Source organism: Mercenaria mercenaria, chromosome 14 (genome assembly GCF_021730395.1).
Source record: "Mercenaria mercenaria strain notata chromosome 14, MADL_Memer_1, whole genome shotgun sequence".
NCBI classification, from domain to species: Eukaryota; Metazoa; Mollusca; class Bivalvia; order Venerida; family Veneridae; genus Mercenaria; species Mercenaria mercenaria.
In genome coordinates this window covers 31,992,061-32,019,863 of record NC_069374.1, presented here as the reverse complement: position 1 = coordinate 32,019,863, position 27,803 = coordinate 31,992,061, and the positions used below count along the sequence as shown (strand labels likewise).

Sequence of the window (27,803 nt, the reverse complement as noted above, 5' to 3'; positions counted from 1 at the left end):
AAAGTGTTTTCTAGTTTTTGATCAGAAACAAAATTGTTCACCAGTTAATCAGCATCGGCAATAAATGTAACTAAGTGGAGAATCCTTACACTGCTACTAGGTGATGCTTCCTTTCATGATCGGTTTCAATATTAGATACAGGGAAGATGTAATTTAAAGTAGGCTAGCTAAAACAGATATGCTAATGACAAATATAAAGTCATATATTTAAGAAAAGAATAGTTTATTCAGAAAACTACATGGAATGTCATTAAAGACAAAATGTCGAACAATACAGACCAGACCAGCTGATCTTTATAAACAAATTTAAACTACTTTATACAGTGCGGTAGGTAAATAAACAATAGTGTAAGCTACAACTAAAATCTAAACATGTTAGTATTGGCAATAAAAAAACACTTTATACAAGTTCTTAAGGAGGTTATGCACGTTCGATTCACTAGAAGTGATAGTGTAATGTCCTTTATCCAGAAAACCTGGATAATGCAAGGGAGCTACTACATAAATAGCATAAATGTTGCAGGTAATTTATTAAATTCTGAGAATTAAGATTAATTTTGATAAAAGATAGGTTTTGGTGTACAATAATTTAAAATACAGCATGAAATAAGCAACAATGGTAGGACTCAGACTGTTTGTTTGTTTGTTTGTTTTGGGTTTAACGCCGTTTTTCAACAGTATTTCAGTTATATAACGGCGGGCAGTTAACCTAACCAGTGTTCCTGGATTCTGTACCAGTACAAACCTGTTCTCCACAAGTAACTGCCAACTTCCCCACATGAATTATCAGAGGTGGAGGACTAATGATTTCAGACACAATGTCGTTTATCAAATAGTCACGGAGAACATACGCCCCGCCCGAGGATCGAACTCGCGACCCCGCGATCCGTAGACCAACGCTCTTACCTACTGAGCTAAGTGGGCGGGCTTAGACTGATATTTGGCAAATTGTGAAATATTAAGCACACCTACCGATACACTTTATTTGGCCATACGATTGAAAATAGGTAACTCTACACCTATGACAACAATCATTAAAATCTATATTGCAGAAAATCTACTATATACGAAAATGTCATCAAAACTTCAATTTTTCCATAGAATTCCACTGCAAAAAATTAATTGGAGGACCAACATTTTCAAATTGGTCTAACAAACAAGAGCTGTCGGATGACAGCGCGCTCGACTATTCGAAGAATTGATTGAAGAATGGGGTCAAAATATTTCCATAGATTTTCAGACTAAACAAAAAAATGGATTAAACAAAAAATGTTCTTGTATTTGTGGATTTCGATTAGTCTTGCACTAAATGGCAATGTGTGACCATGATGGCAAATATGTTAAGTTATATGTTAGGCAAAACATGGACTTATATGAAAAATTTAACTAATTTCCAAGTCCAAAAGGGGCCATAATTCAGTCAAAATAGTTGACAGAGTTATGTACTCTTGCCTACAGATGGAAATCATGTTGATAAACTAGTGTTAAAAGTTTCAAAGCCACAGTTCAAATAGTTTTGACAAAACGCTGACTTGTAAGAAAAACTGAACAAATTTGAAAGTCCAAAAAGGGCCATAATTCAGTCAAAATAGTTGTCAAAGTTATGTACTCTTGCCTACAGATGGAAATCATAATGATAAACAAGTGTTTAAAGTTTAAAAGACATATGTAAAATAGTCTTGACAAAACATGGACATATACAAAACAGAACCAGTTTCCAAGTTCAAAAAGGGCCATAATTCAGCCAAAAAAGAGGAGAGAGTTACGTACTCTTGCCTATTGATAGAGACTATTATACTGAACAAGATATAAAAGTTTCAAAGCCATATGTCAAACACTTTACACAAAATATAAACTGGTACGAAAAACTTAACCAAGATTTCTAAGTCAAAAGGGGCCATAATTCAGTCAAAATGCTTGATGGAGTTATGTACTCTTGCCTACAACTGGATATTGTGATGGTAAACAAGTGTTGAAAGTTTAAAAGCTTTATCTCAAAAGACTTTGTCAAAATGTGGACTGGTACGAAAAACTTAACCAAGATTTCTAAGTCAAAAAGGGGCCATAATTCAGTCAAAATGCTTGATGGAGTTATGTACTCTTGCCTACAACTGGACATGGCTATGGTAAACAAGTGTTGAAAGTTTCAAAGCTTTATCTCAAAAGACTTTGTCAAAATATGAACTGGTACGAAAAACTTAACCAAGATTTCTAAGTCAAAAGGGGCCATAATTCAGTCAAAATGCTTGACAGAGTTATGTACTCTTGCCTATAACTGGACATGGTGATGGTAAACAAGTGTTGAAAGTTTCAAAGCTTTATCTCAAAAGACTTTGTCAAAATATGAACTGGTACGAAAAACTTAACCAAGATTTCTAAGTCAAAAGGGGCCATAATTCAGTCAAAATGCTTGACAGAGTTATGTACTCTTGCCTATAACTGGACATGGTGATGGTAAACAAGTGTTGAAAGTTTCAAAGCTTTATCTCAAAAGACTTTGTCAAAATGTGGACTGGTACGAAAAACTTAACCAGGGTGTGACGCCGACGCCGACGCCGACGCCGTGGTGAGTAGGATAGCTCTACTTATTCTTCGAATAGTCGAGCTAAAAATCAAGCAAATGACCCTTACTTGTTATGGCTGTTGTTCCTTTGGATACAATGATGCTTTAAAAAGATATGGTTTAATAAATTCTACATTCGAGAACAACATTTGCTCCAAACATGCATAACCACCTTAACTGATTTTAATATTTTATTTCCAGATTTCTATTCAAACCTTTCAAAAATCATTAATTAAACATTTACCAATTATTCACTCTGCATCTTTTTATCACAGATACACTTATTTCTTAAATGTTTTGCTGGCCAATGGCAAGACTGCATTTTCAGACTGGTCTACAAACTTTAATGTATGAATTTCCAATCTGTTTACAGCAGATGGTGACTCCTTCTAATATAATTATCATGTTTAAGTGTGACATTTAATCGATATTCTTAACTGACAAAAATGATAAACAATATAGTAGTATATACACAACAAAATAATAAATAAATACAAAACTAAACAGATAACACAAGATATTATAAAAAATGATGTTATAAGGAAATAAGAGGGCCATGATGGCCCGTTATCGCTCACCAGAGTTGATCTGGCCTATCGACCTAGTTTCTGACCTCACATGACCCAGTTTCAAACTTGATCTAGAGAGCATCAAGACAAACATTCTGGCCAAGTTTCATAAAGATTGGGTTACAACTATGGCCTCTAGATTGTTAACAAGTTTTTCCTTTGATTTGACCTGGTGACCTAGTTTCTGACCCTACATGACCCAGATTTGAATCTGACCTAGAGGTCATCATGACAAACACTCTGATTAATTCTTATGAGTTTCAAATTTAAACTGTGGACTTGAGTGTTAACAAGATTTTCCATTGATCTGTCCTACTGACCTAGTTTTTAGCCCCATATGACCTAGTTTCAAACTTGACCTTGAGATCATCTATACAAACATTCTGACTAAGTTTCATAAAGATTTGTTACAAATGTGGCCTCCAGAGTGTTAACAAGCTTTTCCTTTGATTTGACTGGGTGACCTAGTTTTTTAACCCACATGACCTAGATTCTAATCTGACCTAGATGTCATCAAGACAAACACTCTGACCAATTCTCATGAGTTTCCAACTTAAACTGTGGACTCTAGAGTGTTAAGATTTTCCTTTTATCTGGCCTACTGACCTAGTTTTTGACCCCACATGACCAAGTTTCAAACTTGGCCTAGAGATCATCAAGACAAACATGCTGACAAAGTGTCATAAAGATTGGGTTACAACTGTTGCCCCTGGAGTGTTAACAAGGCAAATGTTGACACACGCCGGACGCCGCTGGATGCTGGACAATGACCGGTCACAATAGCTCACCTTGAGCACTTCATGCTCTGGTGAGCTAAAAATAACAAAGTTTGTTAATAAATGCTTATTGGACGGATATAAAAATATATTATCACAGAAAATGTACATGTTATGACATAAATCATAAAATAAAATATGTTATTCGTGTTCAGAGATGAGTGCAAAAGTCAGTAATACCTTGATTTACCTTACAGCTGCACTTATAATTTCAAACAACATGAAAACTGTCTTTTTATCTCTTTTTAAAAAATGAAAAAACGAAACAAGTGTACGGCTGATGTTATAAAAAATAACCTCTCTCCATTATAACAACAGGCTGATTTGAATGTTTAGGAAAGCACACTAATAAATAAAACAATTTTTAGTTTTCTATATAGTAAGCATTCTATCAAAATCTAACAACAATAAGCAAATTGTGTTACCACAGGAGTCTGAAAATCTATCAATAAAACTCCAGTATATAAATTGAGACTACAAGACTTCTTGAATCTAACTGATAGAATTTCAGACTCCTGTGGTATTTCAGCTATTAATCAGCAACTTTTTAGTTGCGGGTTTATCCCGCTACCAAAGTTAAGTGTATCTCTGACAATCATGTAGCATCTTTATTTGATTCCAAATCACATCCAAAGGAATTTGTTCATGTGCTACACAAAGTAGTCCCATTCATGAACAATGCGGATGAATTATCAATGATCAAGCAGTTCTTATTCATCCTCTATCCATTCACACTGGCCATTTAGATTATATAAGATCTGTCAATGATTAGGTATCCCAGCCCATGTTTACATCATTGACTTCCAGCTGTTCATGTAAGGTCAGGCAGAGGTTATCTTAGATATGAGGCACATTAGTATTTGTTTCTTATACATGTATATTTATAGATTGGCAATTAAAATGAAAATAACTCTAGCAAAACCCGCAACCACCAGACATCTCAAGGCTTTGATTAAGTCTTGTGGTCACTGTCACATTGACCTTCATCCAACTGACCAGCAAAACTATAGGTTGAACCACTGACCACAGGAACAGCCTTTGAAGTTTGACGGTCGTATGCCTAATTAACAAAAGAGGTTTCTGGATTCTGAACATTTACTTTAAATCTTGACATTATGTTACTTCAAGGTGTTAAAAATGATCTAAACTTATAATTAAAATACTTCTGCTTTTATAAAACATCAAAAATCATATTGCATATGTTGTACTCTCTTTATTTTTTTCTCTCAATAATTGTACGTTTATGTTACACTCTCTCAGAGTCTTTCATTTCGGAGGATTCTGTGTTGTAAGTTACTCTTCACTATAGCAAAAGTGCAGACCTATCTTTATATAATTTCAAATCCAACTACCTATACCAAACTATAATAAAAATTAGTACTATTGAAACAAACATATAAAATTTTACAAATCATTTAACAAGGTGACTCAACAAATCAATAAAAGAAATATGTTGAGATAATTTCCCTATACAGTCTTTTGTGATGTTCTTTAATCAACATTTAGCTTAAACTAATTTAAACTTTCTTAAGAATATTTGTATAATCTCTAACAATTTAGCAAAAAAAAAACAACAGTATATTCAAAAATTATTTGTCACTATAATATGGATAATTCAAAACAGCATAAACGTTAATCTGGGCAAGACAAATTTAAAATGAACATGTACAATGTAATAAATGGAAGAGATTGTAATATAAGGCCAGAAAAACAAAGAACTATTTTTCTACAATTGCTATTAAATGCAATAAACATTTCTTATATAGTCAACAAACATTTTACACCTACACTTTGATTTTTGTTGAAATGCTGTTTAAACAAATATTCTTCCCGGCATATGTATTCCCTGCAAATGTATTTGCTACAAATGGCAGAGATTGTGACTCAGTTTTAAGCTTTAAGATGAGGAATATCATTTTGTAACTCAGTGAGCTTGCTTAATATAATTGTTGCTGTTGAAACATCTTATCAAAATTTAATATTTGTTTTTAATATTGTGTCCAATATTTACTGAAATATGTCAGTATTTGATGATGGGGACAAAAATGTAAAAACAAAATAAAAAGTGTGGAAGATGCCTGGACACAGTCTGAGATACATGTTTGGCTGTTTAATGACAAATTACAGGTTATTTTGACCAAAGGGTATAAACTTAAAAGACACTGGATGACTCACATGCTTATGATTATCCTTCAGAGGACCCTTTTCCCAATAAATGCATTGAAGTAGGATATAGTGAAATAGTGTCGTATCTTTCATTTGTTCAATATTCCTATTTTGGTCGCATACCTTTTACTTCTCCAACTCGTTGCGTAATTATCACTTTCATTTCATTTCAGTTTGACTGTCAGGGGAGGTAACTAGAGTCACGAATTGGGACTAACCTTTTAACTGATAATGTATCAACTTTAAGCTGATTCAATTAATACTTTAAAAGAAGAGTTAATTCTTTTTAGATACAACATTTTAAAACAATGTAAATAAACTGAAATATTAAATAAACCTGGTAAACTTGATTACTGATAAATATTGCCATTTAGTAGTTTATTTAGATTTGAAAAATGTTTAATATGGCTAAATAAGGTGGGTACCTTGACATACATGTATGCTTTGAATATGACTTCTTAAACTTACACATTCATTTACGTAAAATCTTTTCAGTAGTGTCTTGACATATATTTATACAATTTAATTTTTCTACAATCTCCTACCATTTTTATAGAATCCCAAGTGTTTAAAAGCAAAAAGAAATAATATAAAAGAATCAAACATATTGTGTTTGAAAATTTGATTTTCCCATACACCTTACTATTGTCCCCAAAGCCAAATTTTTCTAAGGTCTATTTTTACTGAATCTTATACAAAGCCGCTATCAAATAAAATCATCCAATGTCTTTAACTTTTACCATTCTAAAAAGTCTTGAAAAATATGACAATATTTTGCGTAATATCAGGTTTTACTGCACATACAAAAACAAAAATTGATATAAATGTAAATACAAACTATACCTATCTCACTGGTAATAAGAATTTTTCTCTTTTAAACATAAAGTAGTCTTTGAGCAAAAACAAGTTTGGTCTGTTTTGTAAAACTATATCAAATATAAATCATAATAAATTGTGACAACAAGTACCGAAGTAAAGAGTTTCAGATTATTCAATTCCATTTACAGTATTTCTTGTATTAAGTTAATGCTCACAAATGAAGGAAATACAATAAAAGAATGATACTTAAACTCAAAACAGATAAACTGTCGGATAAAGAATGTTCACAGAATACAACCTCACTATATAATGTACAAATACCAAACAAGACGGCCATGATGACCCTAGATCTCTCGCCTGAGTTTCAGAGCTTTAACAGGCTACAGAGTGTGCAACTTTGGAACAGAACCATATTATGCTCCAGGTGTTTGTTTGTTTGTTTTGGGTTTAACGCCGTTTTTCAACAGTATTTCAGTCATGTAACGGCGGGCAGTTAACCTAACCAGTGTTCCTGGGTTCTGTACCAGTACAAACCTGTTCTCCGCAAGTAACTGCCAACTTCCCCACATGATCTCCAGGTGTTGAAAGTTTCAAAGGCAATAGAAATTGATTACATAAATAAGTGTCAGATGACAAACCGTTCAAACACTATATGCTACTTAGATCATTAAGACTGGGTTGAAAAAATACACACAAACCACTGGAGCAGGCTGGGAGCATTTTGGAAGGTCCAGCAGTTAATGAGGAGAGGTTGTTTAAAGGTATTTCTTATTTAGCTCTAGTGGCACCTGAAAGGGCGTTGAGTGTCCACATTTTACAAAGTTTGGAAGAGGACTTTACAATGATACTACAGAACAAGTTTGGTGAACATCTATCCAAGGTCAATGAAGATGCATCAAGCAGTTCAAGAGAAGAAGTCATTTAAAAGTATTTCTATTTTTAGTTACTATTTACCCCTAAAAGGAATCAATCTCCTCAATTTTAACCAATTTAGGAGAGGACGTTACAATGATGTTACCAAGGAAGTTTCATGAAGATGCATCAAGTGGTTCACGAGGAGAAGTTGTTTAAAGTTACTTCTTTTTTAACTGTAGTGGCCCCTAGAAGATTCCAAGTGCTTCAATTTGAGCAAAATCGGAAGAGAACCTTATAATGAAGCTACAGTTCAAATATGATGAAGATCCTTCCAGTGATTCATGAGCAGAAGTTGTTTAAAAGTCTTTCTACTTCCCCTAAAAGGGGCTAAGCACCTTAATTTGGACAAAATTGGGATAGGACTTTATACTTAATGATGCTAGAGTCCAAGTCTGATTGAAATCCATCAAGCAGTTCATGAGAAGAAGTCATTTAAATGTTCTATTTTTAGCTCTAGGCCCTCCAAAAAGGGGCAAATCTAAAATATTTAAATAAATTTAACATAGCTTCTGGCTAAGCTTGGTGCAATTCTGACCAGTAGTATCAGAGGAGACGACATTTGAAGAAAAGTGTATATGGAAGATAGACGGATACTAGATGGCTGGACGGTGAGAGATCACAACTCATCCCGAGCACTTCCTGCTCAGGTGAGATAAAATTGCAACATCCAATTACTGACAAATATTTCTTTTTTTAAAATCTGAAAGCATATATTTTGTAAGCATGATCTTTGCCACATGTGTAAATCTGAGTTTCTGTTAAAATCCATGTATTAAATACAAAATCCATAGCATTCATTTACAAAAATCAAATGTCAATGAATGTAAAAGTCACGTAAAAACTTGTGAACCACAACTTCTTCAAAACTGCCCAATTTTTCAATAATTTAGTGCATTTAATTACAGTTACCGTTATTATCGATTGACATTCATGTCCAAAATAGGCAATTTTCGAAAATCCCTTACTGAAGTCTAGCTATGCCACAAGACCAATTAGCATTCTGTTACTTGGAATTGTGAAGTCTTAGGAAATATACCAGACAGACTGGAATACAGGAAACCTTGTGTGACATCTTCTTTTCAACTTTCCAATCTTGTCAACATCAAATATGAAAGAATACTGTAGCAAAAATAACTCAGATTTTTAACAACTGAAAACCTTAAGCAGTGTCACGTCTTCTACAGATATTCTGTATCCTTACTGACGATCAAATTTGTATATCCGAATAAAATCTGTCCGAATACAAGTTTCATAGGCAGTAATTATACCAATTACAACATGATTTCCATGTTCACATATGACAAAGGTCATACATCAAGTATTAGTGAATGGATGCTACATTTTTTTTACTTTTCATGAGTGTAATATGTAATTACAAAAATATGAAGATATTTTTTTGGTTAAACTGCATAGTGTTGATACATATATTTTTGATTAGCGTAAAGTTTCCAATCCAATAAACCACTCATCACACCTACTCTTGTACTCGACATGCTCTAAATATGCCAGAGACATGTGCAGCATTTGGTTGGTTCGTAACACAATCCAGTGCGACTGTATGGGTCCATCACCACATTCGTCTTCACTTTGTTGATCACCCAGAAAGGGAACATCACGCCCAGAAAAACTGTAAAAATTAATTCATAATGAAATGATTTCCTCTCTCAGTAAGTACATATATACAAATGTATTAAAGCAACAAAGAACAAGAGCTGTCTCCATAGGATAACACATGCCTCCGATGGCACTTTGAATGAATATATAGTTATGGCCGACGTTAGAGTTTAGGACCTTTGACCTATGGAACTGGGTCTTGCGCGCGACACGTCGTCTTACTGTGTCACACATTCATGGGTAGATATTTTAAAATCCATGCATGAATGACAAAGATATGGACCGGACACGCCTATCAATGCACTATCATGAAAAATGACCTTTAACGTCTAAGTGTGACCTTGACCTTTGAGCTACGGACCTGGGTCTTGCGCGCGACACGTCATCTTACTGTGGTACACATTCATGCCAAGTTATTTGAAAATCCATCCATCGATGACAAAGATATGGACCGGACACGCCCATCAATGCACTATCCTTTAACGTCTAAGTGTGACCTTGACCTTTGAGCTAGGGACCTGGGTCTTGCGCGCGACACGTCATCTTACTGTGGTACACATTCATGCCAAGTTATTTGAAAATCCATCCATTGATGACAAAAATATGGACCGGACACGAAAATTGCGGACAGACAGACCGACAGACCGACGGACCGACAGACGGTTCAAAAACTTTATGCCTCCCTTCGGGGGCAAAAAAATGGTCATTTAAATGAATTGATTTTATACAGTGATGTGCATTACTACAAGCATTTTTTTCTATTTTGTTGAAAGACTCTTGAAATTCAATGGGAATCTAGGTCTTTGTCACAGAAACAGAGGGTCTTAAGCACAAGTTTGCCTATACTGGTTTGATAAAGATTTAATGCCATCTATCTACAGATTTTCAGTAATGCAAAAACAGTCAATTAAACTACCAAGTGTTCAACTTATTCCATACTTATACCTTTAAAACTGTTTTTGTGAGTATTTAGACTAGAGATTTACTGAAACTAAATAGAGAAATGGTGCGATGAAAAAAGTAATTGCATAACCATATGACATGTCTATGCTTTAAAGCTTAGTAGTATTTTCACCATGAAGAAATTGCAAGGTAAAATTAGTCATGGAAACTTCGGCTATACACCACCACTGCAAGTCTGGGTCTCATTTTTCAGCTGATCTCGTAGTGTGTTTGTCCGACTGAAAATATTTCCTTGCAGCAAATATGTAAAGCACCCACACACTGGAGTTCTTGCGTCTTATCTCAATATTAGTAATTTTATATGAAGAAATGGGGTGTCAAAGCCAAGAGCAGGGAATGAACTTGTGACCTTTTGATTGGTATACTTGTACTCTACCTACAATGCTATCCAGGTTTGTCACATATTTAAAGCTACTAATTCAAGGACAGTATGATTGGCATAATATGTATACATGACAAAACTGGTGTTTAGCAGTAAATGACTATCCAAGCTGGCTGTTGATGTATCACAGTGCTGTTGAGTCTTTCAGAACACTGCACTACACCATTCTGGGAAAAAATTATGATACATTTAATGGTTTATAACTAGCCTAATATGTTATCCCTGTAAAACTGCATTTGGTCAACTGACAAAACATTGACCATACTAAAATATCCTTAAGTTGGTGTGGATTTTTACTTGAAAACAATCAGCAAGACTTCATTAACTTTAATATTTAAACAAGAGCTGTCACTAATGGTGACAAATGCCCCCGCAGCGCCTTGACCTTTGACCTGGTGACCTTGGCCTTTGACTTGGTGACCCCAATGTCAATAGGGGTTGTGTACTCAGTACGTTCTATTAGCATGTGAAGTTTGAAGGTCCTGGGTGCAGTGGTTCGCGAGTAAAGTGCCTTCATGCAAAAAGTTAACGTTGTGACGAACGAACGAACGAACGAACGAATGGACGGACAGTTGAAAACTAATATGCCTCCCTTCTGGGGCATAAAAACCCTTAAATTGATAAAACAACAAAATGATACTACCTAAACAGACAACAGAAAACATGGAACTGGTCAGTGACAGGTAATACAGTTCTGGTGTGGACACAGACTGAAAAACAAGATAAATGGATACTTGGAATTTACATCAATGAGAAAAATACAGTATATGAAATATTTACTTAAAAGTAAAATGTATTAATGCTTAGTACATGTCTTTTTGTTTCATAAATAATTATCAGTATTAAATAACAATATGATAAATCTGAATTCAAGAAAATGGCAAAACCAGCCACAGACTGAGCTTTACAGGTAAAAATGTTCTATAACAATTCTTTATATACATTTTTCTATTAATACTGCAAAATCAATAATTTTCATGGGGGACTTATTTTTGTGGATATGGTGGTTGAGTCAATCAATAGTTTTTATGGGGGACTTATTTTTGTGGATATGGACTGATTGAGTAAATCAATAATTTTCATGGGGCACATAATTTTGTGGATATATGGTGGCTGAGTCTATCAACAGTTTCCATGGGGGACTTATTTTTGTGGATATGGTGGCTGAGTCAATCAACAGTTTTCATGGGGGACCTACATGTATGTTTGTGGATATGGACTGTTTGAGTCAATCAATAATTTTCATTGGGGACTTATTTTTGTGGATATGGTGGTTGAGTCAATCAATAATTTCCATTGGGGACTTATTTTTGTGGATATGGTGATTGAGTCAATCAATAATTTTCATGGGGGACTTATTTTTGTGGATATGGTGGTTGAGTCAATTAATAACTTTCATGGGGGACTTCTTTTTGTGGATATGGTGGTTGAGTCAATCAAATTCACAAGGCAGCTTATATTAATACAAGGTTTTAAAGACCCACCACAACTTGTAGGGACCTAATGTTTTTACCCATTATCTTAACCTAATATATGTCACTGTCATTTTGTTAGTAGATTTTTTAAAATGTATTTCTCATTTTTATCATGCATATCATGTATAATTACCATCATGGATATACAAAAGAATACATTTATTCTGTGGCGTGTCTTTAAGAAATTGACCTCTAGTGATATTGTATAAGTTTCAAACAAATACATCTACAAAGACACTGATCCCTGGAACCAAGTACATACATGTACTATACTTGGCCTGGAACCAGTTCAAAATCAATATAGCACCTTTAGTTGCATCTTGCTTTGTATTCATAAGTAAGACAATTATACTTACACAGTCCTGCTTAGCTTGGAATGTATACGCTGTCTGCATCAACCCAACTATAAGACAGGCCACACCAAACACATGGAAGGCTATCTTTAACTCTCGTGGCACAGGTATCAATATGCAGAACAACAACGAAAATGCTGTGAAAATATTGAAAAAAAAATGTCACTGTAAACTTAGAAATATGATGTTTTGATATTGTTTTGTTTTGTTTTTGCTGGGTTTAATGTTACATCTACATGACTTTCCAGCTTTAATGGTGGAGGAAGAACCCAGGTGCCCTCTATGCATTATTTCATCAGGGGCAGGCACCTGGGTAGAACCGCCGACCTTCTGTAAGCCAGCTAGATGGCTTCCTCACATGAAGAATTCAACGCCCCGAATCAGGCTCAAACCTACATCAGTGAAGGGCAAGTGATTCAAAGTCAGTGACTTGAACCACACAGCCACTGACTGAGGCCCTTTGAGGTTTTGAAATCTGTCAAACAGACTGAAGCCACAGAGACTGAAGATCATAGAAAATTTAAATTAATTAATTAAAGCAATAAAGAGCACCAGGCTAGGACCATCAATGATCCTTCTCTACTAACTAGCTGGATGACTTCTACATGAACACCACATCTGGGCTCGAACCCATAAACTTTAAGGTGAGGCGCTGTGATTTTGTTTGGGATTTTTTTTTACAAAAGTAAAAAGATTTGATATTCCCAAATGCTACTAAGTTATTCTTTATAGACTGTTGTCCTCAACAAATATGTGAAGTTCATAACAGATCACTGTTTGAAGCTAATACCTGGCTGTACCATGTATATTTTTACCAAACTTATATGGATATACTTCAGGTGTAGGTAGCAACGGTGCAATTATAATCAAGCTGGTATTTCTGCTTAAAGTTTTTGGCAAAAAACACATTCTCATTCTGCCAGTTTTTTTGTTTTTTTAAGTTAAAGATCCAGGTACTGGTAAGAAGACAATTTTTGCTCATAAACAAGCACAGGTTTATATTAGCACATTGTGACATATTTCATGGCATAGCACTGGCATTAGTCTGATTCCCTGGCTGCATGGCTATTTTTTTATAAATAGTGCAAACCTTTTATACTGTAAAAGCAGAAATGTTCGCGAGTGTTCAAATTTCACTATATTCGCGAGGCCATACATCTCGCGAAAATTAATCTTCACGTAAATATTCACCATAAGTATAATTCAAATCAAGTATATTAAATTCAAGAACATTAAATCTCGCGAATATACTCAAAATTTCAAATTCGCGAAATTTTGACCCAGTGAAAATATGCGCTTTTACAGTAAGTAAGTTTTAAGCCTTAGCACATTTTCATCTGATGGCTGAACCTAGTGGCAAAAAATGTCAATATAGAAAGAGCCTGCTAGAATTAATTCCACTATTCTCATGTATGAGAAATATGACAGAAACAAACATAGGGACAGGAGCCAGACAAAACTGGCATACACAATCCAAAGTTTGGTACAATTCCTACTTGTAAGAACGTCTTTTTATTTTCATGATGCTGGTCAGTGCCTTGATCGGTTTTACATTTTTAAGAAGCTTATTTTGTACATCTGTTCACAGTAGTTATGAATAACATTTTTGCTTTTTTTAGAGAGATGTAAGAAACTGAACATCAGATTCTTAACTTAATATCTATCAAAACATATGTTTCACATATTTTCTATACCGATGGAAATGTGGATTTTAGTGGTTCTATCAAACTTTGATTACTTTCAAAACAAGCATAGATAAGATACCTACTGTTTTAAGCTCTGAACCTTTAGCCTGCTGGCCGGAAGTAATATTTTGCCTTTGCGATCATGCAGACCAAGATCAGCCTGCACGTCCGTACAGGCTGATCATGGTCTGCACTGTTCGCTATTCGGTCAGTAAATTTTCAGTGAACACCCCTTTGAAAATAATTACAGCCCAAAATGAATGATAGACCAGTCCATTGTAGAAATTTAGCAGGATAAAGGGGTTAAGACTGTGATTTGTTAACTTACCATATATCTGTATAGAATGAAACCTGGCCCACTCAACCTAATTGCGAGAAACGTTCTTCAGTCTATAGAAATGTAAGTTTATTTTACAGTTTTTGGGATTATAATTTATACAAACTCACCTATGGTAAAGAATGATAAGACAATGGCTGCTATAGCCAGATCCAGCAACGGTTGTTCACACACTCTCGATGAACTGTCCAGACTAACCACATACAACTGAGGAACTGGCAGCAATAGGGCAAAAACCATCAGTAACAGACTCCTGAAAACATAAATGATATGGTACAGTGTAAATTTAAAAAGACTTAAAGATCTTTTAACATACAGTTGGACTTTGTTCACTTCAACTCGATGGGACAAGCAAAATTTGTTCAGGTTATTGTAGTTCCGTACTAGTTCGAGTTACCGAAACAATATAAAACATAGAATTTTAGGCCTGACATGACAACGAGTTCACGCAAATGGTGGTTTTCGAATTATCACATTTTTTATGACATAATCACTGATGTTAAAAACGTTTTCATTTTTACAGACAATTAATAATAATCCCTTTTTTATACATGGGGATGAAACCTGATTCTTACACAAATATAAAGCAGCTTTCACAGGCGAAGATAATTTGCGGAAGCAAAAAGTTAGTAGCAAACTTGTGAATTAACCTAGTTTTTAGCCTTGTTAAGTTGCCTTTAGCCTGTCCTAACCGCTTGTAATGTTATTTTCAATTGATGTGCTTTAGTGGAATGACTTTGATGCCAAAAGTGTATAAGACTTGTTCGAATAGAGTTCAACCTTCTGCTTTGTACGCCGTTGCTAGCTTGTAGTGCAAAAATAGTTTGCAACTGGGCAATGAAGTGAAATATTTCTGAAAGATATGCTTGCCCAGAAGACTGCCAATCACTGATAAGGAAACATTTTTTAATAAAAATTGCAGACCTGGAAGCAATGTACATGTCAAATTGATGTTTTATGCTTTGATAATGGCTCACTGTCACAAGGGTAAACAATTTACAAGATGACTTTTTAGCAGTAGAAAGCATTACTATTGTAATATATTTAAGGTTTAGCAGTATATCACAAAACAAGAGATTTTTTTAACAAATGAACAGCATCTTGACACACAACTTATCTGTCCAATACATGTTTTACTGTTCTGTCCCACAGAGTTGGATACTTAAAATGTTCTTAATGAGTTGTCCCCCTTTAAATAAGAATGTCATTTGTAAAGAAAAAATGTAAACAATTGACAAAAACAATGTTTTACCTAGTTATGTAAAGTTTAAACACTCGCACGATGTTGCAAATGCATCAAAACGAAGACGTGAAAACAGCTTTTAAAAAATGGTGAGTTTTTAAAGGCGCTGAACTGTCCAGAAGTGTGGCCCCTTCATGCAGTCCCTTTCCGGAATTCAATAATATATCAGTAAATTGACAATGGTTTTGTAGAATAATATAAATGTTTTATACGCTGTCAAATTTTCAAATAAAACAATGCTTTCTTTCTATGATAATAGAATACATGAAACCCTGAGGGGATTCATCTCAAATGCAAAATAAATATAAATTTAATTGAGGTAATAAAAAAGTAGCAAAAAGTATGGCATTAACATAAGTATCCATAAACGGTAATTCTGCAAAAGTCAGGATCAGCCTAGTAAATACACAAGCCATATAAAAATTTACAAAATGTACAAAAATATTGGGGTATAGTAAAGATAAATTACCAAATAACCACAGAACAAATAAAACAAGAGCTGTCTCCATAGGATGACGCATGCCCCCGATGGCACTTTGAACGAATAGTTATGGCCGATGTTAGAGTTTAGGACCTCTGACTTATGGAGCTGGGTATTGCGCACGACACGACGTCTTACTGTGTCACACATTCATGCATAGTTATTCTAAAATCCATGCATGAATGACAAAGATATGAACCAGACACGCCCATCAACACACTATCATGAAAAATGACCTTTAACGTCTAAGTGTGGCCTTGACCTTTGAGCTACAGACCTGGGTCTTGAGTGTGACACGTCGTCTTACTGTGGTACACATTCATGCCAAGTTTTTTGAAAATCCATCCATAGATGACAAAGATATGGACCGGACACGCCCATCAAGGCACTATCCTTTAACGTCTAAGTGTGACCTTGACCTTTGAGCTACGGACCTGGGTCTTGCGCGCGACATGTCGTCTTACTGTGGTACACATTCACGCCAAGTTATTTGAAAATCCATCCAATGATGACAAAGATATGGACCGGACACGCCCATCAATGCACTATCCTTTAAAGTCTAAGTGTGACCTTGACCTTTGAGCTACGGACCTGGGTCTTGCACTTGACAAGTTGTCTTACTGTGGTACACATTCATGCCAAGTTATTTGAAAATCCATCCATCGATGACAAAGATATGGACCGGACACGCCCATCAATGCACTATCCTTTAACGTCTAAGTGTGACCTTGACCTTCGAGCTACGGACCTGGGTTTGATCGCGACATGTCGCCTTACTGTGGTACACATTCATGCCAAGTTATTTGAAAATCCATCTATCGGTGACAAAGATATGGACCAGACATGCCCATCAATGCACTAAACTATAATGTCTAAGTGTGACCTTGACCTTTGAGCTACGGACCTGGGTTTGCGTGCGACACGTTGTCTTACTGTGGTACACATTCATGCCAAGTTATTTAAAAATCCATCCATCGATGACAAAGATATGGACCGGACACGAAAATTGCGGACAGACCGACAGACGGTTCAAAAACTATATGCCTCCCTTCGGGGGCATAAAAATGTAAGCATTACTTATGTTGGCAGATAAATTAATTTACAAGCTCATTATAAAATCAAGCTGGTCAGCATTGTTCATATCTTGCTTAAAAAAAGTTTCAATGACTGCGAAAACTTTACGCATTTTCCTTCTTGCCAGTTTTGATTTCTTTTGTTCTTTCATTCAGCTCTAATTTTCATTCGAAATTTTCAGTCAATCTCGATAACCTGCACCACCAAAAACATGATCATCCATTTTTAAAATTATGTAAATGATATATGAATTTCCATTCGGAAACGAAAGAGTAATCTATTAAGAAGTTGTTCGTTTTATTAATTTATTGTTAATTTTCACAGCTTCGTTAAGCTTTGGTTATGCCGTCTTTTTTGTAATATCCCACAGTTAAATGCTTGACTATCAGGGGTGTGGAAATCCAAATATTTTTCATATGTCCACGAACAAGTGAGACATAAAAATCCACTTGCCCGCAGTAAAAATTCACTCGTCCGGATTTTCAACAAAGCCTGCATTAAACTGCCAATTATTCTTTATTTCAGGCAAGTGTTTTTATGATCTACAGGTAGGACAGAAGTAAACATAATAAAGTGTATTATTGTAACTGTGACAAAAAAAATCTTAGTCAACGCCTGTATACAAGGCTGAAGTCGCATCCGCAAGGCTGGGGAACCTAACAGATTTAGTATAACAAAATGCCATGCCAAAACATTGCCTATGCGAAGCCAGTTGAATTTTGATAATCAAAACTCATGAAATGATCTGACTTGTTTAGAATCATACCCGCGGTCTCTCTATGCTTTTGATTTTTGTTTTTACCCGACTATTGACTGTTGTCTATTGTGCTTGTCAGCAAACAAATCTGTCCAAAGGTTTTTGCGAATAGAATTACCGTGTGCAACTGAGACAAAGGGCCAATCAGAACGCAGAAAAAGATGCAAGTGTATGGTTTTGCCAAAACTGCAGCAATCAAGACGCCCTTGGTGGGTAAAACATGAATTTTGTAGAAAATATTATTTTTTCATCTCCATAAACTTCAAGGAACAGACTCACTTAATTATTCTTGCTTTTTTGCATAATTTATACCTGAAAATGTATTGCTTGTCCGAGGACAAACGGAAAGAAAAAATGCACTTGTCCGCCCGCAAAAAGTCCCCGAGTCCGAGAAGTTGGACATAGGAATTCCACACCCCGGACTATGCAATAATCTTACTTCTTGTATATTTTGCAAGAGAATGAACAATTTTATGGAAAGTGTAGGAAGCAGCATATCCTCCTGTAATATTTACATTATTCTTTATCCTAGGTACATTACTTCCACCTGTGAATTATATTACCATTGCATATTTAATCATATACCTGAAATAAAAACCTGTATATTTTGTTTGTGGTTTACAGTGGCTAAGAAAGTGCCTGGTCAAAAATGTCCACCCTGATTTCCTTTAAAATCCAGGCAGACTTTTCAGATGAAATACGTCTAAAATTTCTTCGAAGAGATTTTAGACGTATAATATATGGACTAGAAGAAATTTTAGATGTATCCTTGTACTAGATGGAACTAGAAGAACTCATTTGAACTTTTTTAGCTCGTTTCCGCCTGGAATAGTTGCCTTAATCTGTATAAACGAGCTCAAAAAGTTTAAATGAGTTCTTCTAGTTCCATCTAGTACACGGCTTAGACAAGCTTAATTACTGTCACTGAGTGGCTGCTTTTTAATTTCTAACATTTGCAAATACAGTTTGACCGTCACAATATAAAACAAGCTGTATGCGTCAGATTAGTTTGACTAAACACAGGGGTACCTATAATTACATTAAAGTAAATGAGCATTTCACACTTCCTGTAGAAATTTTATATACTGGTATGTGTCACAGGGTGAGAAAAATGTGCAGCCAGACCGGGACTCGAACCCGGGGCCTCGGAATACCGTTCCGATGCTCTACCGACTGAGCTACCCGGCCACCTACACATTTTCTCCCAGTTTTAATGATTCAATTTCAAGTCCTGTACCGTGACATATATACTCCCCCGCTAAATGAAATTCGTCCTCGAATTTCTAATGGGACAGAGAACAAGGTAAACATGATCTCGGAGTATATTCAGTCACGGTCCCTTGTTGGGCGCCAAATGTCACAGGGTGAGAAAAATGTGCTGCCAGACCGGGCCTCGAACCCGGGGCCTCGGAATACCGTTCCGATGCTCTACCGACCGAGCTACCCGGCCGCCTACACACTTTCTCCCTGTTTTAATATATTTCAAGTTCTGTACCGTGACATATGGATGAATTTCATTTAAATGTCAACAAAATGTTTCCTTCAAAATTTTAAACTGACTCGGTCGGTCGCATTTACATCTTGGAATAAATCTTACATTTTCAACCGATTGCCCTGAGGAAACCATCTCACACCATGATAAGTTGCGTGAGCGTAGAAGTACTGCCACATTTCTAACAATAAATTTTAATTACTACTCCAAGCAGAACAGAAGAATTTATTGACAACAGTATTTGTTTGCAAATGGCTAACCGGAAGTTAAAATCTAAGGGGAAGAACTCGTATTTACCTCAAATACGTATCAGTCGCCATTGTCCAATAATAGGACGTTTAGCGTGATTTTCATGTCGTAACCCGTAAGTTTTGTTAATGTTAAAATGCTAAGTGATGTTCACATTTTTTTCGCAGCATCTGCAAAAGTTACGGAATTTAAAGTGTTTTATTTCTATTTTTATTTTGTTTTGCAAAAAAGTGTTTTCCGCTATTTAGGCATGCATACCGCGGAAGTAGCAGTGAAAATCGGCGTCCAGTGAATTTCTTTCTCTAGGTCAAATCTAATTAATATAATAGAAATAAATCAAGAAAACAGTGATGGATTGTCTATACGTGTGTACATGTGAGTGAGAGATCTATATTGCTGAGATATACATATGTTTTTTCTGGCACCAACCCCACCTTCTTTTATCAAACATTTTTTCCCCTGATAATGTTCATTGTTTAAAGTAGGCAATAAACGATAACATTTCGTATTTATAATGACAAGTAGTCCATACTGAAATATCATACCCTGTGAATGGAGTTAGAAACTAATTGTAAAAGTGTTAATTAAGACCTCCATGCTACCCAGTTGGCATATCAGTGCATTATGTTTGTCAAAGCTGACTTGCTCATTATCTATAAGTTTATGGATGACTGTTGCCAAAAAACTTTGAATATATATGTATTGTGCACATGCAGTTGTAAAGACAGAATTGTACTCAAGCGACAGAATGGCCAACACAAAACGAGGCACTTAAAAGTCCTTAAGTCTACAACGTGGAAGACCCGGGAGACATATAGCGTTTGAACTGTTTGTCCGCCGCATGTGCACTCAACTCCTTTAGTGTCCATCCAGTACAAATGAACTTTTGTAAATATCATCAACATGAAGTAGACATGGGCTTATTGTCGGATGTTCCGTGTCTAATTATTTCTTCCGTTTAGTTATGTCCCTTTTTGTCCTATGATAATATTCTATCAAGAACTTTTCAGGGGACTTGTGTCTTGTTAAGATAAATGTTAACGTGCGAAATTTTGCGCAACAACATAGATCAATTGACTTGATCTAGATGGTTTGAAAAAGTTAATGGTACCCCACTCGCACTCTTCCTCTCGGCACTAATACAGACATATAACACATAGGCAAAGATTGCTTGTTTTCAGGTTGCCAAGTTTGGCCTTTATCTTTATAAAAAATAATGATATTTGTGAAAGATTTAAGTGTATTTTGTAAACCAGTTTGCAAACTGTATGACCCTTTTGGGGATTTGATATGAGCGTGTACTCCTTTTTTGTGGGAGAACCACTTACACAAAATTTTATTTTTATCCCTCTTCTTCCTACCAATATCAGAGAAACAAACAATTAGAATAGTTGCCTCAAAAGTTTCCTTGTTTTCATTTGCAAGTAGAAACATCGATTAAAAACAGAATAAATGACGGTTCTATATACAGGGTGAATGATCGAGTAATTGTCACAACGTGTATAAAATACGTAATTGTAAACAATATATTTCTCAACATTTAAAGTCTCTCATTTAAAAATTGTGCGTTATATTCAGCCAATTTTTAGTTTCTACAGAAAGATTGATATTTACTCTATTGGAGTAAGTAAATTTGATCAGTATTTTATGACTTTTTAATTATTTTTTTAATGTATTCGTTTTCCTAACAGTAAAATGAAGAAGCGGTTAAGTCTTAGAGGGATTGCAACTTTAAAATATCAGATCATAAAATAAACCGTCCCGATAAGCTGAACGAGTAAAGCGAGTTACTTTCTCAGTGCATAACGCAAGTTATTCCATTCAGTTATAGATATCACAAATCCCTACTAAAATTTTAACCTATCCCTAGGAAGAGATATTGTTTCCTCAGACGCGGAAAAGTGTTAGACAGCTTCAAGGTCAAGGCCATTTTAACAAGAGGTTAATTTCTCTCATCTGCATTGCTTCCAAACTCGTTGACAAACATTAGTACACATATTGATAATTATGATCAACTTAGCCAGTACTGGCATGGCTTTTGATCTATACATATCTGCAAGACTCAACTTATCAGCTTCAAACAAGAGGTCTTAGACTGATTTGAAAATGGTAAACAGACATATGCTATTACTAAAGACTGCAGTAAAGCAATTGACAGAATTGGCCACAATAATCTTGCTAAATGCTCGAGTCCGATCTTTGGCATCACGGTGGATTAAATCATTTTTAAAAGACCTAGATTACTGCTAGAGCTGTAGTAGACGATGCACTTCAGAAACTATACCTGTCCTATTTAGGGTTCCCCATGGCTCCGCTACAGTCTGTTGTCTATTTCTCTCTACACAAATGACTTTACTGACATAAAAAGCAAAGCCAGTAACTTGTATATCTGTCAATCTTCGCCAGACTCCCAAAACCTTAAAAGAATGATTTTCATGCTCTTGAACAGCAGGAACAGGACTTGTTGTAAGACCTTTATCTGCCCCAAACTATAATACTGTTAAACTCTGACACCTCTTTCAAAAGTAGCTAACTAAGTTGAAATGATTAACAAGTCGGTAGCACTCCATTGTTTCCCGCATGTTAAATACATATACCTTAAACTGGCTTACCCTGAACAACGCCGTGTTCAAACTTTTTTGGTCGAAATTTACAAAATCAAACATAACCTGCTCAGTGTACTCGTAAACCACAACCACAACTACATTTCTCCTACCACGAACCTAAACTACCCAATTCAACATTCAGGCACACAATATTACTCAGATTCCATGTTTGTTTTAAACCATTGGACTGTACTCTCAATCTTTCAGCCTTGCACTTTGTGAGATCGTTTTTACTTTTAAGGTTACAACAGACTAAATAGCTGTTCTTCTTTATTCTATATAAAATCGACATATTTCTAATGGCTGCAGCACACATCAGAACCCATTTTAGATGTCTGTAGCCTACATTTTCCTGAAGAATATTGTCAGTGCTGAATAAAAATCAAAAGAAAAGTGGGGGTCATGTTCGATGCAAGAAAATAGTTTCAGTCAAAACACATAAACATGTCGGTATGCCTTAACAATTGTCACCTTATATGCGTATTGTTAATGAGTGTGTGGAGTAATATGTAGATGCTAATGTCAATTTAGTTGTTGTAAAGAATGAATTTGTATCTAGTGGAGATTTACACTGAAATGTCTTATATAGTCTATAAAATTATTATTAAAGCAGTGTAATAATTATTGGTGTTCAGAGTTACGGGCATTACCGCAAATGATGTTTCTGGTGATGTTGAATAACCATTGCAAATTGGAAAACAATCTTTATAAAAAATAATACAGAATGAAAGTGATTGAAAATTTTAACCTGAAATTCTATGTTAAAACTTAAGGATGATGATTCTTGGAATATTGGTGAAAGAACTACAAACATTGTGACATAGGAATAACTGCAAATCCATTGGGGGAAACAATAGACATAGAGTGGAAGTCGAGTCCCAGTTTCAAAATACACTACAGTATTTATAATGGAGGTTTAAACATATATCCCTGTTCACCTAAAACGTAATTAAATCAAGAATAAAGTTCACACTATTTTCCAAAATTGACTGGGACTTTTGATTTGATTCTCCTTTTTCTTACTTATTTATAGTGTTATATAGTATCTTTGCTTTGCAAATTTGATAACTAGTGTATACCGTTCTTAACTTTTGACCAGTCAGAACCTTTTCCATATCCTACAACATTTTGATCTATACCGGTCAGCTTATCTATTACCGGCATAGCAGTTAAGGTCTATATCATCAGTGTTTTTATATTTCCTTAGCTTTCAGATTATCAATTAACCACACAATGAGAAAACTAACATAGTACATTTGCGACCAGCATGGATCCAGACCAGCCTGCGCATCCTATTGCAATTGGAGAAACCGTTAGCGAACAGCATGGATCCTGACCAGAAACAGACTGCGCGGATGCACAGGCTGGTCTGGATCCATGCTGTTCGCAAATGCACTATGTTGGTTTTCTCATGGCGCGGCTCAAATCAATTAAATATTGCTGAATGAGTTCCTCTTGTCTGGGTAGTAGAGTTCTGCTATAGTTTGAGGGGTATTTCACATGCCATGACCTCTAATGAACAGACTCAAAACAACCAGTGTCGGTTAATATATCACATTGTGAGTTTCTTTGCTCGGAAGAAGATATTTTCATAATAAATTATGTAATCTTATAATCTTGTAATTCATGAGCAAGAAGTGTTAAATGGCACGGAAAGAACAATGTGTTATTTTTTCCGCATAGCGTTTGTCGTAAATTACTTTGAGGAAGTCATACACGTTCTATTTACATTATTCAATGACATTTAACATGGTTTTTGAACAAAAAATAGCATGGTTTCTTTTCTGTTTTCCGGTTTCTCCATGTCTTATGTCTTAAGCGAGCCGCAGTCCAGTTTATTTAAAGCATTAAAGAGGGCCCACTTTCCATTCACCGCCCCACACAAAAAAAAAAGAAAAAAAAAACAAAACAATAAAACCAAAAACATATTCGATCTGCACAGGTACCTTGCAGGTGATAAAAATGAACATGAATTCACAGGGACGAAACTCCTCCAGAAAACATACGTTACTGATTAGACAAATTACAAGGTCAATTAAGTTGTTCAGAGACGCAGCAATGACTCTTTCTCCTCGTGTCATTTGAGCCGCGACATGAGAAAACCAACAGAGTGCATTTGCGACCAGCATGGATCCAGACCAGCCTGTGCATCCGCACCCACGCAGTCTGGTCAGGAGCCATGCTGTTCGCTAACGGTTTCTCTAATTGCAATAGGTTTTGAAAGCGAACAGCATGGATCCTAACCAGACTGCGCGGCTATGTTGGTTTTCTCATGGCGCTGCTCAAATATATATCATAACACTCAAGCAGACTTAGACCTATAGGTTCAGTCTGAAGTAATGATAACTACAATTACAGTAATAAAATAAATACTTTGTTTGTTTAATAAAACAAATATGTCAATTATAATGATCCAAAGTGTATCTGTACGACCTCTGTTTCTATCGTTCACATTACACATAAGAACACGTATACTTTTAGTTGGCCTTATCTTTTGTCCTACCTAACACTAAATTATTTTAACTTTGTTGAAGTGCTGGCACAAACACGTGTTAAGTTTTACTTTCAACCTATTTCACAAATAAATCTCACAAACACATTGATTTGAATTATTCTATGTGAAAAAATCAAAGGGTTCACTACTACTCATGGTATTTTCGTTTATTTTTGTCCTTTTAAATGCGTTCGTACGTATGTTATTGACAGTGTCAATTTCACGAATTATATCAGCGGCCTTTTCTGCTATCATAATAACTGATGCATTAGTATTCCCAGAAATAACATTAGGCATTATAGAAGCGTCTACCACTCGTAGGCCTTCTATTCCCTTCACTTTCAACGCAGGATCAACGACAGCTTCAGGATCTGTGTATGAACCCATTCTACAAGTTGATGTCGGATGATAAACAGTGTGAGCTAAATTCGTTATCAGACATTCGTAAAATTCTTCCGACTTAAATTCATGCCTTGCACAGAAATCAGCATTCTTAAACCTGTCGGAATTCGCTCCTATTTGTTTAAAAGTGTCCGTCTCAAATAACTTCTCCGATGTCTTTATTGCTCTTTTGAAAACCTTCATGTCTTCCTTATGGTCTAAATAATTCGGGTCAATATCCGGGTAATCGAACGGATCGGTACTTTTTAATGTTATCGTTCCACGGCTCCTAGGATGCAATAGTATTGGGATCAGGGTGAAACCTTCCTTAAACTCTTTGTTGTACACATTTCTTAGAAATGCTCCATTAACTTTAAAATGTTCAAATTAGGTTGTCCTGCACCAATGTGAAACTGAATATCTGGATATTGTTTTAGATGTTCTTCGGACTTGATAAACGCTGTTCCAATGAAACCAGTAGATGATAAAGCACCCGTTTTAAATAACAAGTATTTAACAATTGGTGATACACTTTCAACTTGTGACTTTCGAAGGACTTCTAATGTTCCATTGACATCTGACGGGTAGAGTATAAAAAGATGGTCTTGTAAATTCTTACCCACAGGCAGATCTTTAACTACATTTATATTCAAACTCTCCAAATGTTTCTTTGGACCTATTCCTGACAACATGAGGATATGTGGTGAGCCAATCGTACCTGCAGATAAAATTACTTCTTTTCTTGCCTTTGCAATTTGATTAACTCCATCTTGAACGAACCTGTAGCGGTTTCCTGTTCTATGTTGACTTTCGTTACATGTGAGTTAACAGCAACGTGTAAATTACTGCTTGTCAAAGCCGGGCGAAGAAATTCCTTAACAGTACTTGCTCGAACTCCATTCCTCATGGAGGTTTGGCTGATTCCAAAACCCAGTTGACTGTCGCCATTATAATCATCGTTTTCTACATATCCCAAGTATTTACCAGCTTTTATAAATCGTCTCACCAAATCTATGAAAAAAGTGTCTTGACTCACACCTAATGGTCTACCAACATGATGGTATTTCGAGTCGAGTTCTCTTCCCAAGTAGTCTTCCGACTTCAAAAAGTAGGGTAGTATATCATCATAACTCCAACCTGTGCATCCATTTTCAGCCCATTCGTCATAGTCATATTTACTTCCTCTGACATACTGCATATTATTGTACATACTTGTTCCTCCTAGAACTTTTCCACGAGGCCAGTAGTGTCTATTTCCACCAATCAAACTTGCCATACCAGACTTTCTTTGAGGTGTTGTGTAGAACTCCCAGTCAGACGAAGAACATTGTAATAGTGGTGCCAGCAAAGGTGCGTCATAAAAGGTTGAGTTGTCTGTTTCCTCGCCGCCGGCTTCGATAAGTAGGACACTCACATGTGGATCTTCAGAAAGCCTTGCGGCTAGAACGGAACCGGCTGAACCGGCCCCAACAATGATGTAATCGTACGTACCGTTTACATTTTTTACAACTGGCGACTTAGACGGAGAGTTTACATAGTAAATCAAATAAGCTATTATTCCAAACAAAACTGCAGCTTTTAAACTTCCCATTTTAAAACATACTTAACAGGTTTAACTCAAACTGCGGATATTTTTTGTACTTCACTGATCACAATTTTGTTCAGTCTAAATACACACTGTGTAGATATATGTCCACGATATAAATGACTTAAAGTTTATATTTTTTTTTGTCATATCGGCACGAACTAAATATTGAACTGATTTATTCAAATATAACCTTTATCAAATAAAAACTAACGATCACGAGAGTCGCGAGTGAAGAAGTAAAAAGCAAAGAGAGGTAGGCTAAGGTAATCAGTGGCCAGCTATCATCAAATAATTACTTTAACGTTGATTGTAATGTCATTTTAAAGTTATAGTATTTTAGATAAATCGCTATTATGCTCTAATTCGCTTCACTCAAACGAGCATAAATTATTTATAACCTCCAAGCATACACCTTTTATATATAAACAACAAACAACTGTATATATTTAGGCCTGAGGTCGCCCGGGAGCCGTCTTTATTTGTTAACCCAGCCCTAACAATCTCAGATTCTGAACATACAATAATATCATTACATTAATATGAATATTCATATACCAAAAAACACCTGAATCAAATCTTTTTAATCTTAAGGGGACGCATATTGCTACATTCACAGTTCATACAGAAATGCGGAAGGGGTGCATATACAAGAAATCGATGGTGGGAAAATAAAAAACATATTCCTAAACTGATATAATACTGATGGACACCTGTAATAGTCAGTATTTTGTGGATAAGGATGTGGTACTATGAATGTAATAGGAAAACAGAGGTCTTTGTGAAAGTACATTCAACACAAAATATTAAGCTTTTGTATAAGG

At 35.5% G+C, this 27,803-nt stretch overlaps 1 protein-coding gene, 1 non-coding gene and 1 pseudogene across 2 annotated transcripts; all 3 read right to left on the bottom strand.

Annotated features, from left to right (window-relative positions):
• Positions 1–206: 206 nt before the first annotated feature.
• LOC123527179 (uncharacterized) lies at positions 207–19,908 on the bottom strand. Its single transcript, XM_045306495.2, has 5 exons — positions 19,770–19,908; positions 14,728–14,870; positions 12,599–12,732; positions 11,411–11,477; positions 207–9,435 (listed from the first exon to the last, which is right to left on the bottom strand). The coding sequence occupies exons 1-5, from the start codon at positions 19,841–19,843 to the stop codon at positions 9,305–9,307; spliced, it is 549 nt and encodes a 182-aa protein (XP_045162430.1). The 5' UTR covers positions 19,844–19,908; the 3' UTR covers positions 207–9,304.
• Positions 19,289–19,360, bottom strand: Trnat-ggu (transfer RNA threonine (anticodon GGU)). The gene has a single exon. It is a non-coding gene; the product is annotated as a tRNA-Thr (tRNA).
• Positions 19,909–24,876: 4,968 nt separating the features above from the next.
• LOC123526744 (glucose dehydrogenase [FAD, quinone]-like) lies at positions 24,877–27,049 on the bottom strand (annotated as a pseudogene).
• Positions 27,050–27,803: the final 754 nt, after the last annotated feature.

What these genes read in the sequence shown, in the direction of transcription:
- LOC123527179 (XM_045306495.2), bottom strand. Translation starts at nt 19,843, where the DNA reads ATGTGGCAGTACTTCTACGCTCACGCAACTTATCATGGTGTGAGATGG. An exon ending in TCCAAGCTAAGCAGGACTGT is followed by an intron (nt 11,478 to 12,598) that starts GTAAGTATAATT and finishes CTTGTTTTTCAG; the next exon opens with TCTGTGTCCACACCAGAACT. An exon ending in GTTTTCTGTTGTCTGTTTAG is followed by an intron (nt 9,436 to 11,410) that starts GTAGTATCATTT and finishes TAATTTTTACAG; the next exon opens with TTTTTCTGGGCGTGATGTTC.